The following is a 16,113-nucleotide window of genomic DNA, read 5'->3' as shown; positions in this document are numbered from 1 at the left end:
CACAGTTCTTGGTCGTTGATAACCAATATCTTTCATTGCACATACAATACACGGGAGTGCGAACACACCACAGAATGAACAAAAAGGGACAAACAAAAATCAGTCCCTAGAGTTCGAGGAAGAGCTTCCCGGACCTGGCCTACGACAGAACTGGCGGAAGTTGTCATAATCCAGCTCCCCCAGACAAAAGTGGCCTGCAAAATCCGTCTCAGCAGGGAACGAAAGGGCAATATCCACCTCTTCGGCTCTTCTCGAGACACGGCCAGGATCCGGGGGTCAGATTCATTAGAAGTTGAGGGAAGACGGGCTAACTGTTTCTATTTTTCAAGTCCAAGGGCCTCACACGCCTTTTGTACGCCTTGGATCCCGCTGGCAAACTCCACACTCTCGATAACCTTATCGATTACTCGAACCACGCCATTTTCCAACACCCATTGCAAGTTGCCTCGGGCAACAACACCGTCAGCCCGGGCATGGGCCAGTTGATGTTGGCACCTGGCCAACTCACTCGCCAGAACACCCTTCTCTCGAGCTAAAGAGTTCAATTAATTTTCAAGTCGCTCCGCTTGGTCTTCCAGGGTGGCCACATGGTCTTCCAAAACAACCTTCTCACAGGCCACAATGCTATTTTGCTCAGATAGCATTTGACGTTCTACCTATGAATCACGGAGTTCTCCCTTTAAGCTAACAACAACATCTTGCAAAGTTTTTAACTGAGCTTCATTTATGCCAAGGCGGCAAACCCGATCAGCGGCAGCAACCATAAGGGAAGAAGTTTGAGCAGCAACATATCAAAGGTCACCAGCCATATGGGCACCCGATTGGGACGCAAGCAACTTCATTGTGGCCGGAGGATGGGCATAACTACTCCACTCCTGAGCGGCGATGTCTTCCGAAAGTAATGAGTCTTTAGTAACTGTCTAGCCTGGAACATAAGCCTCAGAAGCCAAGGGATGGTACACAATCCTCATCTCGTCAACTATGTAAGGTTTGTTCGATGGGGAAGAATCTCCTGACACACCCAATGTACCTCCAAGTACAGAACAAGCACCATGATCAATCGTGAGCGAATCAATACATACAGGAGGCGATGTCTTTGAAGAACTGGGCACCACCACCATCTCTCTCTGCTTGGGCACATAAAACCTATCGCCAAGAATATCACCAAGAAGCTTGGGCACGGATACCGTGTTTCACATCTTACGAGGACGAAGGCCTACGTCATCCGATTCGGTCTTTTCGTCTGATGACAACACCACACGTACACTTCATTTTTTTCCGGATATGAGTAGTACCTTTTCTTTCTTGATCCACCACAGGAATATTAGCAGAAGCAGAGGCCGGAAAACGGGCTGGGAAAATGGTCCCAACAACCAGTTGAGAAGACGATGCAGGTTCGCTAGAATCAAGATTCCCCCCTTCTACTGAGAGCAATCCAGTGAGCTCCCGCATACGTTTTTCAGACACGGGAGGAGGAAGAGTCTCCACAAGGTCAACCTCCCGGTGACAAAGCTTACCCTGATAGTGACCACGCAGGGCCATCTCCAAGGAAATCTCGGCTTCGGCACCTGCAAACACAAATATCAAGCATGAGAGCTGACAAGCCAATAAAATACTATGTTCTTATTTTTTTTAAAAGTGGGGGAGAAGGAGATGAGTGAATAACGCATCTCACGACGAATAATTGCGCCATCTTCCCACGCTCCCTCCAGGCGGCACTCATGTCCGGTGTGGCAAGGATGAAATCTTTCCAGTTCTCCCCGATGACAGTAATTTTTCCCAGCCGTTTGCCAAGAGTTAGGTTATCCCCGAGTAGCTTGGGTAGACGGTCAGGAAAGTCTCGGGATTTACGAAACCCGTGCCCCACAAGGTTTCGGTTGACCCAGAGCCATTGCCTCTGCCAATTTTTCTTCGGAGTATCTTGCTCAGAGATCAACTGACGAATGCCCCGCACCAGTGTGCGGACGCCGGAGTTCGTAGACGCACAAAAGAAGTAACTGAAAACCCAAAAAGTGGGTATACAACCCATAGATCGACATATCAGTTTGAAGCCTACGATCTTATTGTCGGTACTCGGGGTTAATTCGTCAACGGAAAAGCCGTAGTGATGCACGATCATATCAAATAAGTCAGATGTTGGCAGGCGTAACCCCGCTTCGAATAGAGGACCAGGAACCCCCACTTTCCCTCGAGGACAGTCATAGATCGATGATCCCTTCGCCGGAATCATCACGCCATGCTCCGGTAAGAAACCAAATTGTTATTGCAGTAGTCGAAATTCCTCTACGGTAAGAGCTCTGCCATAACGGTCCATCGTCAAGAACGGATGAATGATAGAAAAGAAAAATTCACAAAATGCCTGAGTCGCTACAACAAAAGCAAGTAAAGGAGGAAAATGTGAAAGGTCTTGAGTAAAAGAGGATTTTAAAGGCAAAACGGGCATCACGAACCTTCTCGTGATGGGTCTGACACACATCGATGGTGCTGCCTAAAGTCTGTCGAAAGCTAGAGATAATCTTAGAAATACATGTGTTGTAATGTAGGCTCAAACGGCGACGCTACCAAGCCAGCGCGTGCGCCTACAAGCCTAAGGGACTTGTTAACGTATCCCTCAGGAAAAACGTTAAAAAAGGAGAAGTCAAACTAGCGCCAAGCTTGGCCTGGTCAGAGTCTGGTCATATCCAGTCTGAGGCCAAGTCCGGGCCTCCACCAACGTGGATTCACCGGTATGACGGTTAAGGGGCAAAACTGTGCCTTACCCTCTTCTCCCCAGAAGAAATACCCCGACAAACGTGGAGCCAATCAGAGAGCTCCACTTGTCCATCTGACGACAGCCACGATCATCATTATATCGAAGATTTTCCTCTAGCCAATGGGGTGACGAGACAGAAAGACGTGATGGAGGATCCTTCAATACGGATCCGCCACATCACGTCTCACGAGGGAAGGATCAACAGAATCAGTTAGGAAGCACGTGCCTCTTGATTAGGTATAAAAGAACCCTTCTTCCTCACAGACAAGGGGACGAAACTCTTTTTCTCTCAGACATTCCTTTCCTCCTCTCGGAATCAATTCTAACTTGATCGTCGGAGCTTCGTCCTGGGATCAACTCCCGGACGTTGTCTAACGATCATCTCTTTTCTTTGTACTGTGATATCAGGAGAAGGAACCTGCTCAACACTCACCCTTGATCTCAATCCAGCCATCTCCGACATATCACAACAGTGGCCCAAGTTGCTTATTAAGTTTTTAACCCAATTTGAAATTGTGACCCACATACCTAATACCCATCCATGATCTATTGAACCATTCCATCTGCAGGTCAAAGAAAAAAAAGGAAACGATTTCCCTGCAGAAATGAAAAAAAATCGCCAATGCAGCCTCCTGCCTCCCTTCACTCGATTACAATCAAGGCATAAATATTTCGATTTTGCTTGGCTTGGCTTGGCACTCCTTTCAAAGCTACAAATACAATGAAACAAGTAAGTATTGATAATTTTAGGTTTATGAAATTAGTCGAATTAGTTGTTTTTTGTTGGAATTTCTTATTGTTTAGGTGAAATTAGTAGTTCTAAACCTTGAAATTAGTTGTTTACTTGTAACTTGTTGTTAGAATGTTAGATACTTAGATTGTTAACCTTGAAATAATTCAAATTAATTTCTTTTCCATTGAGTTTTTGAATAATTGGATGGCTTACTTGTTTGATATTGAATTGTTAGGATAAAATTGGGTCGTTTTTTTGGAAGAACAAGCTTCAATAAATCAAGTGTTGGAGAATCCTCCAAAAGACCATGCTCCAATGATTTAAGTTTTGAAGAATCCTCTAAAAGTCCATGTCCTTCTAATCAATCATTCCCTTCGGTTTCTAATGTAAATCCACAACCTACAACTACTCCAATTACAAATGTTGAATTGAAAGATCTTCCAAAAGACCCAGGTGTTAGACCAAAGATTACAACTTACCATCCAAATCAAAGAGATGAAATAAGGAGGGAATATTTGCTTCAAGGACCTTGTCAACTAAGGGGTCATACATTCCCTTCAAAGAAAATAGGTTCAAAAGAAAGACGTTTTGTTGTTAAGTGGTTTGATGACTTTGATTGGTTAGAGTATATCATAAAAGAGAACAAAGCATTTTGTTTATTTTGCTATGTATGTGGAGACATGGTGGGAAAACAACATGGGAGAGATGCATTTGTTTCACAAGGTTTTGATAGTTGGAATAAAAAAAATTCATTAAGAGATCATATGGGTGGTATTGATAGTTTTCATCACAAAACAAAAGAAAATTTTGAATTTTTATTGAAAGAAAAACAATCTATTAGTGCAGCCTTCAAGAAGCAAACCAAAATTGAGGAGAGTAATTATAAACTTCGTTTAGGTGCTTCAATTTGGTGTTGTAAATTTTTATTGAAAAATGGTTTACCATTTCGGGGTCATGATGAGTCGAGTGACTCTCTTAATAGAGGGCTTTTCTTTGAGTTATTATCTTTCTTAAGAGACCATAATGAATGCATTCGCAATGTTACCTTAGAAAATGCTCCTCAAAATAATCAAGTGACGTGCCCGAGGACTCAAAAGCAAATTGTTGAATGCTATTCAACAGAGATAATTTTAGGTATTTGCAAAGAAATTGGTAAAGATGTGTTTTCTTTATTGGTTGATGAATATAGTGATGTATCAAAAAAAGAACAAATGACCATAGCTTTGAGATATGTCGACAACCATGGAATGGTGAAGGAAAGATTCATTGGAGTTGTGCATGTGAATGATACATCCTCTTTGACTCTTAAAGCTGCCAAAAATGACGTTTTTACCCGTAACAATTTGAGTATGTCCCAGGTAAATATAACTTTTTTTTCCTTATTATGAATTTTAATTGAGAATTATTCGCTTTAATGTTTAATATCTTTTTTTATCAGGTAAGAGGACAAGGTTACGATGGGGCAAGCAATATGCGAGGTCCATTCAATGGTCAAAAAGCTTTGATTGTACAAGATAATGATTCAGCGCATTATGTGCATTGCTTTGCACACCAACTTTAGTTAGTTATTGTGGGTGTAGCATAGAAGCATGATGGTGTTGACGATTTCTTTGAGCAACTTTCTTTGGTGGTTAATGTGGTGGGTGGTTCATGTAAAAGACAAGACATGCTACGGGAAAATCAAAGAGAAAGGGTGCAAATGTCAATTGGAAATGGTGAACTTGAAACTGGAAGAGGGTTAAATCAAAAGAGTTCGCTTATTCGAGCGAGAGATACAAGATGGGGTTCACATTTCAAAACCATCACAAGTTTGATGAACTTATTTCTGGAGGTTCGTCATGTTCTTGGTTATGTCGAAGAGGAAGGATCCAATTTAAGTAACCGAAATCAAGCATTTGGTATCTTAAAATCTTTCAAGACACTAGATTTCGTGTTTTACTTACATTTGATGTATGAAATTTTACACCTCACGAACGTACTGTCAAAGCATCTTCAAAAAAAGGATCAAGATATTTTAGAAGCGACTTCTTTGGTTAGAGGGACGCATTGAAGTCTTTAAGAGACACATGGTTTGCTAAACTTTTATCGAAGGTATTCTCTTTTTGTCAAAAACATAATATTAATATTGTGGAGATGATAGAAAATTATGTCACATCGAGAGGCCGTAAGACTAAAGTTACTAATCAATTTCATTTTGAAGTTGAAATTTTCAACACCGTCATGGATATGCAAATTATAGAATTCGGGGACCGATTTAGTGAACTTAGCACCCAATTACTAGAATACATGGGGGCTTTGAGTCCTTGTGATTCATTTTCTAAATTTGACTAAACAAATTTGTTAAAGTTGAGTGAGTTATACAAAAAAGATTTTGATGACGCGGAGAGGATGCAACTTGATGGTGAACTTGAGATATATTATCACGCTTTGCATAAAGATGACCGGTTCACTAGTTTGCAAGGAATTTCCGACATTTCTCATTTGATGGTGGAAACGGGGAAACATCGGTCTTATCCTATGGTTTATAGGTTGTTAAAGTTGGTTTCGGTTTTACCCGTTGCAACCTCAACAGTCGAAAGATGTTTTTCTGCGATGAAGTTGTTGAAGACGGATTTGCGTAACAAAATAGGTGATGATTTTTTGAACGATGTCATGGTTTCTTATGTTGAAAAAGAAGCACTTATGAAAGTGAAGATCGAAGATGTAATTGGTCGGTTTCAAAAAAATGTATACCCGTAGATGTCAAATTTAAATATTAAGATGTAATGGATCGGTTTGATGTACTAGTACTTTTTTTTTATGTTATTATATTCGAACGGAAAAAATTATGCCACTGCTGTGACAACTTTCTGCGTTCGCCACTGCATGAAATATCAGTTTATTACACTTGTTCTAGAATATTCAACTAATAAACAAAATAAAATTAACATATGAGATAAAATTGTAGTTCAGACACCTATAACATCTTAGAAAATCTAGAAAAAAAATTTATATGATGTTATAAATTCATTTCTAAACCTAGCTACAGTACATCATTTCACAACAAATGCTTTATGAATCTTAATCGTTGAATAATTAAAACCAAATCAAGGATAATTCAAGAGCATGTATAATAAAACTTCTTGAATTGTTGTTGATTTATGCATCATAATAAATATATCATAAACCCAAACTACGTAAATCGGAATAATTTTATTACCAAGTTATAGTTGGAATATAGACAAAATCAGTGCATGTTTTGTAAAGTGGAGAATGATCAGGCATATAATACAAATATGAATCTATAGAATGAGGTGTTTCTGTGACCATCTAGTGTTTTATCGTGATAAAAAAATTAATAAAACAAATTATAATCACAAAAAACATGTTGATTCAGAAAGAGACAAAAATCGAGCTTGATGATTCTGTTTTCTAGGGTTTTTAACTTTTACAATAACACGTAACAGAAAACATAATATATACAATTTTATATTAAAACACACATTTCAATTCATAGAATAACAAGAATATCATGTAATAATATTTCAGAATATATAGAATATTTTACTAGAACATACACTATAATAGTTAGAATAGTTAAAATATAGCATAATAATAATCAATAATATATCAAATAAATATCAATCCAAAATATACAGAGTATTCCACTAAAACATACATTACAAATCAGAATATATCAAAAATTATACAAAAACATACATTATATTTCATAGAAGAATTAGAATAGCACATAAAACATTCTAGAATATGTAGACTTTAGTGGAATTATCAAGGTCATGTTTTGCAAAGTGGAGATTGATCATATATATAATCACAATCTAATTGTGTAGGATGAGTCATTTTTGTGACCTTTTTAGTGTTTTATTGTGATGAATATGAAACAAACTAACTTAAATTAACTACAAACATCAAATATTAGTAACATTCTAAAGCTTTACAACATACAAGAGATTCGATTAAATACTAGATCAAAAAAGTAAACTGATAATCCATAGATTTGTATAAATCAAAATCATATAAGAAAATATAGAATAGTAACATATCGAGCCATATGATACTGATTTAGTAGTAGATCATGTCATTAATCAACAAATCAACTTTTAAAATTAAATCTACAATTCACCAAATAAGCATCCAATATTATTAAGACATTACAAGAAGATAAAACCTAATTTATCAATTATTAAAACCTTAAAATTTAATGAAATGATGAATAATTAGCTATAATATCATAATAGTTTTGATGATTTTGAGTTTTCATAATAACTCTAAAATCTATAATCATAACACCTTTGAGTTACCTGAGAGTTAACATCTAGATGCAAATATTTTCATGGTTTCATATATTATACATAAAGATGTGTCTGTTTAAATGTAAGGTTCTATAATACTATATATTCATATATTCTTCATAAATCATACACAAAGTTGTAGGTTTAAACGATAGGTTCTGTAATACTATATTTCATTATATCGTGCCTTTGAGAGATAACTATATAAGGAAATATCTCAATTAGAATACATCTTCGAAGATACACAATGATGTTGACTAAAAACTGTACTATAATCAGAACACAAATATTTATAGAATTTTGCATAGATGGCTATATTAACTCAAAATCACATAGAGAGATAAAATTGACGATTATAACACATTAACTAAAAATCACATACAAAGATAATATCGTGAAGATATTATAGTAATATACATTACCTAGAATAAGTTTAGATGTGAAATCCAAATCTGATTGTGTATAATGAGACCTTTGTTGGAATAACAAGCTTCAATCTCTTTGATTTAGGAATGGTTGATAATCCGGAACTCGACCCACTTTCAGAATCATAATCATAAGCTTGAAAATCCAAATAAGAAGGAATCTGAAATTGTGTTAAACCAAATTTGCCTAGAATATTCATGTATTAAACCTTATTTCAATGTATGTGTACTTTATTATCTAATCGATCAACACAATAACAATAGAACTTAAATTTTACTAATCATAATACTTAGAATATTGCATATTTTAAATTAGAATATGACACATAATTTCAGAATATATCACATTACTTCGTTGTTAAGTAAAGACTATCACGATACTTCACAAAAGGTTCAAAACAAGTTATTTCCAACAAGAAGAATGTCTAAAATCAGATATTACACATTATTTAACAAAAATGTTCAAAGCAAGTTGTTTCCAACAAAATCATAATGTCTAATGTCATATATGACATATAATTTCAAAATATTTCACATTAATTCATAGTATATCAATTAATATTAGAATACTATATATATTACTTCAACAAAAAGATTTAAATAAAGTAGTTTCTAACCAAATAACATATAAACTAAAAAAACAACGCAATATCTGACTTATCAAATTAGAATACATATAACAGCAAGTCATTAAACACAAATTTACTTAATTTTCACCTGATCACCTAATTAATCAAACAAAATAACACCTAAAATCAAATTATATTGGAAATACCTGCAATCTGAATATGATTTAGTTGAACCATTTATAATCTATGGTTAATGTGTGATTTATAGTGTTTTTGATGCTAAAACTCGAATAAAAGGCTAGGGTTTTTCAATTCTGTGTTTTTATCAGTGCTAGGTTTTTTTTAATACTGATTCATCAGTTTCCTTAATAATTAGTGCGGTTATTAGGGGTTCTTGGGGAAAACTATGGAATGAAGATTGACGAATGAAGAGTTACATACATAGTTTTATGTATTAGAAATATCCATATATGTAAGCAAAACTTCTCGACTTCATAACACTAGATGAAAATCGCACATAAAGAGTATAATATTATATGTTACCTGGAATATATTGGGATACAAAACTGGTCTCGGATCGATTAGAATGAGCCATTTTTGCCGATTGATTGTGTAAATTGAAATTAGAAACAAGTTTATAGTAGCATGAAATCTATAGAACAATCTTCGATCTGTTTTCGAGTGAAATCATTGATGAACTCGAGCTAGAATCAAAATAACGAGCTTGAACTTTCAATGTCGATTTAGGGCTAATCTAAATCATAAACAAATTTGTGACATGGAAGGGTTTTCTTGATGAAAGGGTTTTGGATGAAAGAATTTTAACTCAGATGATGTTTACTGTTTATTTTTGTTGTGCGTTTGGTCTCCGTCTTACCTCAAAAGAGTATTGTGTCATTTTTAATTAATTTTCTTATTTATCTATTTATTTTTTATATATTTAAAAAAATTAATCCTCTCTAATAAATAAAGATATTTGTGTCACATGTCACATTCTCATTTATTTTGTCATATGTAATTTTGTGGTTATTGTAAATTAATTTTTACTCCACATGTCATTTTATGATTTTTTCATTTTATTAAATTTAATATAGTATTTAAATGAATAATAAATACATCAATTTCATTAATGAACTTTCTTCCTAATTTCAAAATTACTAAATTAAAGATTCATTAATTTTTTTTATTTATTTATCTAAATTATTTGTTTAAATTTAAATGAGAAAAAAAAAAACACTTTAATTTTTATAATTCAATATTTTCTCACTTTTCTTATAAATTCAAACTTCTCAAATGTGTAGAATTTTGCATTTAGTTTTTCTTTTAAATAAACCCATTTAATATATCCTTATACTAATAAAAGAATAGTTTTAATATTCTTTTGACATGTGACATTCTAATACAACTCCTTAATATTATGTCATGTGTCAAGAAGATATATTAGACAAATCACTATCACAATTAATGATGATAAGATTTTCAAGAATATAATGTAAACTTTTTATAGAAATATTACTTTTTTTAATTATATGTTAAATTTGAAGTTATAAATAACTTTACAGAATATAATTTAAACTTTTTATAGAAACATTACTTTTTTTAATTATATGTTAAGTTTGAAGTTATAAATAACTTTAAATTTTGGTATATCTCTTAATTAATAATTTATTTAAAATAAGTTAATAAATATAATTTTTTACTATGAAAGTTTAATTAAGACAAAACTACAAAATTGGTCCCTGTGGTATTCAAAAAACTTTGGATAGGGTCCAAAAAGTTTTCAACTTGCATGGATGGTCCAAAATCAAGAATTTCCTTCAGTTTTGGTCCCTAAACAATTTGAAATGACTATTTTACCCTTTTCATTTGTTTTTTCTATTTTCTTTATTAACTTAAGTATTTACATAATTAGAAAATAATAAAAAATAAAATCCTACCCCACCTCACCCTATCACTCCACTGGTAACCTCTCTCTCCCTCTCTCTCATGTTGACATAAACACATACATACACAAATATTTCAAACAACTACATCGAAACCATTGAAGCCCTTCAAATCGAAATCAGGAGGAACACACATACACAACCAAAAATAAAATCAAGCTGAAATTGAAGAGACAAATATACACAACAAAAATTGAAATTGAAATAAGAAGAAACCCATGATTTACACCTGTGTTTTGTTCACCGAGTCAAAATTGAAATTGAAGAAACACACATAACAATAACAATATGAAGATTGTTTTAAAAAAACAAGATTTGCTAAACCTGGATCTGTACCATCCATGAATTCTCCTTCACGGTTCTCTTACTCCATTGATTGAATCCTGGATCTGTACGATCTATACACATTTCTTCTTTCTTATAACTTATAATTCTCGTCATGACATTTTCACAAAAACATCTTAATGATCGAACTGTATTCCCCTCAACAATCCTCGTAACCTTAAAAGAATTAAGATTCCTTCTCTAGGTTCACCCCACCACCATTTTCCCGTCAAAACCTTGAGTCTGCCATTTATTACCACAGTGTTCAATGGTGATACTCCCCATTCTCACATTCTTTCACATACACAGTGTGAAAAATTATGATGGGTGCATCCAATTTGATGATGGGGTTAACCCTGGTCCTTGTGGTATGTCTTGCTGTGGTTCTTGGCTTCGTCTTGGTTCTATTGGCTGAGCTCCACTGCTCCATCCTCGTCCGCCGCCGTCAACTTCAACAAACCACCACCACCGTCACCGCACCTCTAACCATAGTAGACAACAACAACAACTCATCTTCTCCCCCTCCCCCTTCATTCGTCGGTGACGACATAGAGAAGCAGCAACAACTTCCTCAACAGCCGAAAAATCAAGAAAATAACCAAGAAGGGCTTCAATGGTCTCTTAAATTTAAACCCACCACCACCAATTTAGGGTTTTTTCCTTGCATTTCAGGATGAAGTCGATTTGGGGTTATTTTTATGAAGGTGGGATTTGTGTTCTCTGTTGGTTTATGAGAGAGAGAGAGAGAGAGAGAGAGAGATGGGGTTACCGATGGAATGATAAGGTGGGGTGGGGTATACTATTTTTTTTTATTTTCTAAATATTTAAATACTTAAGTTAATAAAGAAAATAGAAAAAACAAATGAAAAGGGTAAAAGAGTCATTTTAAGTTCTCCAAGGACCAAAACCAAAAGAAATTCTTGATTTTGGACCATCCATACAAGTTGAAAACTTTTTTGACCCTATCCAAAGTTTTTTGAATACCACAGAGACCAAATTTGCAGTTTTATCTTTAATTAATTTAGTAACTGTGGTTTCCTCGGGTTATAAACTAGTATCTTAGGCCATCCGTTATACCCACCACATACCACATATGTGGTGGGTGCCACATCAGCACCACATTCCCCTACCACTAACATGAGATACCTACCACTAACACACCACTCCACATCATTATTTTTATTTTTTTAATTCAAAAATACAATAAAATTACATTTTTTATAATTAAAAAGCATTCATTTTTTTAAAACTAGTTTTTCATTAATTATAAAAATAAAATTACAACTTCAAACTACATTACTTAGTTAATCTAGAAAAAAAATATTACATTAATTAAAAAAAACAAACAAACATACATATAAAAAACCTAATCGTCGTTCATGCTATGTTGGTACAAATGTTCCGCGACATCTTCTCGAAGATTGAAACACGTTTCACTGTTATTAATTTCAACAACTCGCTCTAAAAACGCGTTCGTTCCGGGTACGAACTCCTAAATTGGAACGACAACGTCGTTCGGATCATACGTGCAAATCGTTCGACCTTCATCTTCAATAATCATATTATGCATTATAATACATGCCAGGACCATTCGTTTAATTCTTTCTTTATCCCAGAGTCGTGTAGCATATTTCACTACATGCCATGTCTGCTTAAGGACTCCAAATGCCCTCTCGATATCCTTTCTCGCCGATTCCTGTTTTTTTTTGTAAACAACTTTGCCTTTTCACTTCGAGGAACCGAGTATGCCTTCATCAATGTAGAATAATCCGGGTATATCCCATCACCAAGGTAGTAACCGTATTTGTACGCGTGCCCGTTCACCGTGAACGTCATATCAGGTGCTTTGCCGATCCAAATATCGTTGAAAAGTGGTGACTGACCACGAACATTAAGGTCGTTGTTAGACCCCGCTACTCCAAAAAAGGCATGTCATATCCACAAATCTTCAGATGCAACAGCTTCTAGGATGATAGTTGGTTCACCTATATCTCCTCGAGTGAACTGACCACGCCATGCATTTGGACATTTTTCCCAAGCCACATGCGTACAATCTAGACTGCCAAGCATACCCGGAAATCCATGCCTCTCTTCATGAGCCGAATTGAGTAGGTTTGCGCAAATATTCTTCGTGAAAAACCTCATAAACACATGCAGAAAACCAATCTACACATTCAATTGTGGTCCTCTCGGATACTTTCAAGTATTCGTCAGATGCATCAAATGTTATACCGTATCCCAAATACCTAAGAGCGGCCACACATTTTTGTATACTACTAAAACTCATTCTTCCTCTAGCGTCGAGTTTTTGTTTGAAAAAATCATAATGAGATTCTAAAGCATTACTAATACGTAAAAATATAGCCTTATTCAGACGGAAACGACGTTCGAACGAGTCGTCATTATAAAGACAATTATCGGCAAAGTAATCACGTACCCATAAGTCGTGTGCGGCTTGGCGATCACGATTGACGACCGCCCTTGTACGAGCAGCATTCGAACTTTCTTCGTCGTGAATGTGTTGCACAACGTTTAAGAATGTCTCGACGAATTCTACGTCGTCATCCGAGTCAAAAGTTTTTAAAAATTCCATATGTTTTGTGGAATCCATGTATATGTGTTTTGTGGTTTTATAGAATAAATGTTAGAATGAGGTGTAAGTTTTGGTAAAAATAGAAAGTTTATTTATGTTATTGAATTGAGTGTGAAAAAAAAAGAAATAGGCAAAATAGACTTTCAACGGCAAAAAAAACAACCACCAATCACCTTTCTTCGTTTGAATTCGTCGTCGGGAACACGAAGGATCACGGCCACGCCTGACCACGGAATATCAGGGTGGTGTGCACGAGCTTTTCTCGTGGCCAACTAGACCACGAATCGATTCGTGGTATGTATACCACAAGACCTTATATATCTGTTTGTCCTTGCCCTAGACCTAAACCACCTACAGGAGGAGAGTGGTATTGACGTTTGAGACACACTTTACGGTGTTCAATTTTGTTTATTCTATATGTTGGTTCAAGAAGGTTTTCCCGCCCTCGCTCTAAAACACCCTAGAACTGCTAGATCTTTGCAACAATTCCTCTTCAGTAATCTCCAAAACACCAACACCATTAGAAAAACCACCCAAATCCACGCCCAGATAATCATCAACGCCTATACCCAAAGAAATTTCATCATTGTTAAGTTGCTCCAATCGTATCTATCTTCAGGTTATCTTCATCATGCCCACCAAACTTTTGAACAAATCAACAACCCTAGCACTACCTCCTGGAATCAAATCATTAGAGGGTATGCCGGGACTGATGCCCCTCGTAAATCAGTCCATCTTTTTGATGAAATGCTGGCATCAGGAGCAATGCCAGACGAGTACACTTACTCGTGTGTGATCAGTGCGTGTGCTCGGGGGAAACTGCTACGATTGGGAGAGAAGCTTCACGGGAAGGTTTTAGCAGGTGGGTTTTGTTCAAATCTGTTCGTGCAAACTAATTTAGTAAATCTTTATGCGGTAGCCGGAGAGGGAGACTCTAGTGGAGTGAAGAATGCACGTAAGGTGTTTGATGAAATGGGTGAGAGAAACGTGGTAACCTGGAATACACTGCTTGCTGGATATGTTAAGTGTCGTGACATTGATGGCGCACGTAGAGTGTTCGATAAAATGCCCGAGAAGAATATCGTTTCATGGACAACGTTAATTTCAGGATGTGCACATAACGGGGGGTGTAAGGAAGCACTATCTTTGTTACGTGAAATGTTACAAGCTCATATGGAATTAGATCAGGTGACCTTAGTCTCTGCTTTATCTGCTTGTGCAGAAATCGGTGATTTGAAAATGGGGAGATGGATCCATTCTTACATTGACAGAAGTAGGCACATCAAGAACAAACAAGGCACAGTTCGTTTGAATAATGCACTCTTACATATGTATGCTGGTTGTGGTGTTATTGATGATGCATACAAACTATTCGCTCAAATGCCAACAAGAACTACTGTCTCATGGACAACAATGATCTCAGGTTTTGCAAAACAAGGCCGTGGCAAAGACGCGTTAAGTGTCTTCCAATGGATGCAAGACTCTCAAGACACAAAAGATGATTATGATCATGATCATAGTTCACAACCTGATGCCATAACAATGCTAGCTGTCTTACACGCTTGCAGCCATTCTGGTTTTGTTGAAGAAGGTCGTCATATCTTCAAAAACATGAAACCCATTTGGGGAATTGAGCCAAATATCGAGCATTATGGTTGCATGGTTGATCTGTTAAGTCGTGCTGGATTTTTAGATGAAGCACATAAGCTTGTGGAATCCATGCCCATGGAGCCAAATGATGCAATCTGGGGTGCTTTACTTGGTGGTTGTAGAATTCACAAGAATGTGGATCTTGCTTCCAAAATTGGTCAAAAGATAGGTGATTTGAATCTTGAAGATGATAAAGCTGTTGCTTATTTAGTACTATTGTCAAATGTATATGCTGGTGCTAAGAGGTGGAAAGATGTTGCAAATGTGAGGGAGTATATGGTTAAAATGGCACTTAAGAAGCCTCCTGGAAGAAGTTGGATACAGATTGGTGGATCAGTTCATGAGTTTTTGGCAGGTGATAGGAGTCATAAGCATAAGCATGATGTGTCTTTGATTTATGAGATGCTTCTTTTAGTCACCATGGAAGCAGGGTTAACCGGATACAAGCCTGATGTTTATGAGTCAGCTCAATCTTATATCACTCAATAGGTAAGTTATATTATATTATTATGCTCTTGAAATTTTACAATTTACATATGCTATGATGCTATCAAGATCCATATTTTATGGTCACATTTATATAACATTGTTTGTTGAAAATTGAAATGTCTTAAATGGGGGTTATAGTATGACTTGTTAAGGGGGTAAATTGGGAAAGAAGATGTTTAGAAGGTGGTATATAGGAAGACATGGAAGATGGTGTTTGCTTGTGGTAATGGTTTATGTGAAAACTTGATTGTTTTAATAAAGTATCTTTGCATATTGCTTTTTGTTCAACATGTTGCATTTTACTTCATGCTTAGGTAACTTTGAGGAGTTTCTCTTCCAATTG

At 35.9% G+C, this 16,113-nt stretch overlaps 2 protein-coding genes across 2 annotated transcripts; both read left to right on the top strand.

Moving 5' to 3' along the window:
* Window positions 1-2,208: 2,208 nt before the first annotated feature.
* LOC145111348 (uncharacterized) lies at window positions 2,209-6,224 on the top strand. Its single transcript, XM_079047635.1, has 5 exons — window positions 2,209-2,288; window positions 3,721-4,843; window positions 4,924-4,992; window positions 5,071-5,316; window positions 5,832-6,224. The coding sequence occupies exons 1-5, from the start codon at window positions 2,209-2,211 to the stop codon at window positions 6,222-6,224; spliced, it is 1,911 nt and encodes a 636-aa protein (XP_078903761.1).
* A 7,727-nt stretch (window positions 6,225-13,951) lies between these two features.
* LOC145117752 (pentatricopeptide repeat-containing protein At5g66520-like) lies at window positions 13,952-16,058 on the top strand. The gene has a single exon (XM_079054063.1). It carries the CDS (start codon window positions 14,049-14,051, stop codon window positions 15,768-15,770), a length of 1,722 nt encoding a protein of 573 aa, XP_078910189.1. The 5' UTR covers window positions 13,952-14,048; the 3' UTR covers window positions 15,771-16,058.
* Window positions 16,059-16,113: the final 55 nt, after the last annotated feature.

The sequence above is a fragment of the Lactuca virosa genome, chromosome 5, assembly GCF_052849685.1.
Source record: "Lactuca virosa cultivar CGN04683 chromosome 5, Lactuca_virosa_CGN04683_v6, whole genome shotgun sequence".
Taxonomy (NCBI): domain Eukaryota; kingdom Viridiplantae; phylum Streptophyta; class Magnoliopsida; order Asterales; family Asteraceae; genus Lactuca; species Lactuca virosa.
The sequence above is the reverse complement of the archived record's forward strand: the minus strand, read 5'-3'. Positions and strand labels throughout refer to the sequence as shown.

What these genes read in the sequence shown, in the direction of transcription:
- LOC145111348 (XM_079047635.1), top strand. Translation starts at nt 2,209, where the DNA reads ATGATCCCTTCGCCGGAATCATCACGCCATGCTCCGGTAAGAAACCAA. An exon ending in ACAATTTGAGTATGTCCCAG is followed by an intron (nt 4,844 to 4,923) that starts GTAAATATAACT and finishes TTTTTTTATCAG; the next exon opens with GTAAGAGGACAAGGTTACGA. An exon ending in ATGGTCAAAAAGCTTTGATT is followed by an intron (nt 4,993 to 5,070) that starts GTACAAGATAAT and finishes GGTGTAGCATAG; the next exon opens with AAGCATGATGGTGTTGACGA.
- LOC145117752 (XM_079054063.1), top strand. Translation starts at nt 14,049, where the DNA reads ATGTTGGTTCAAGAAGGTTTTCCCGCCCTCGCTCTAAAACACCCTAGA.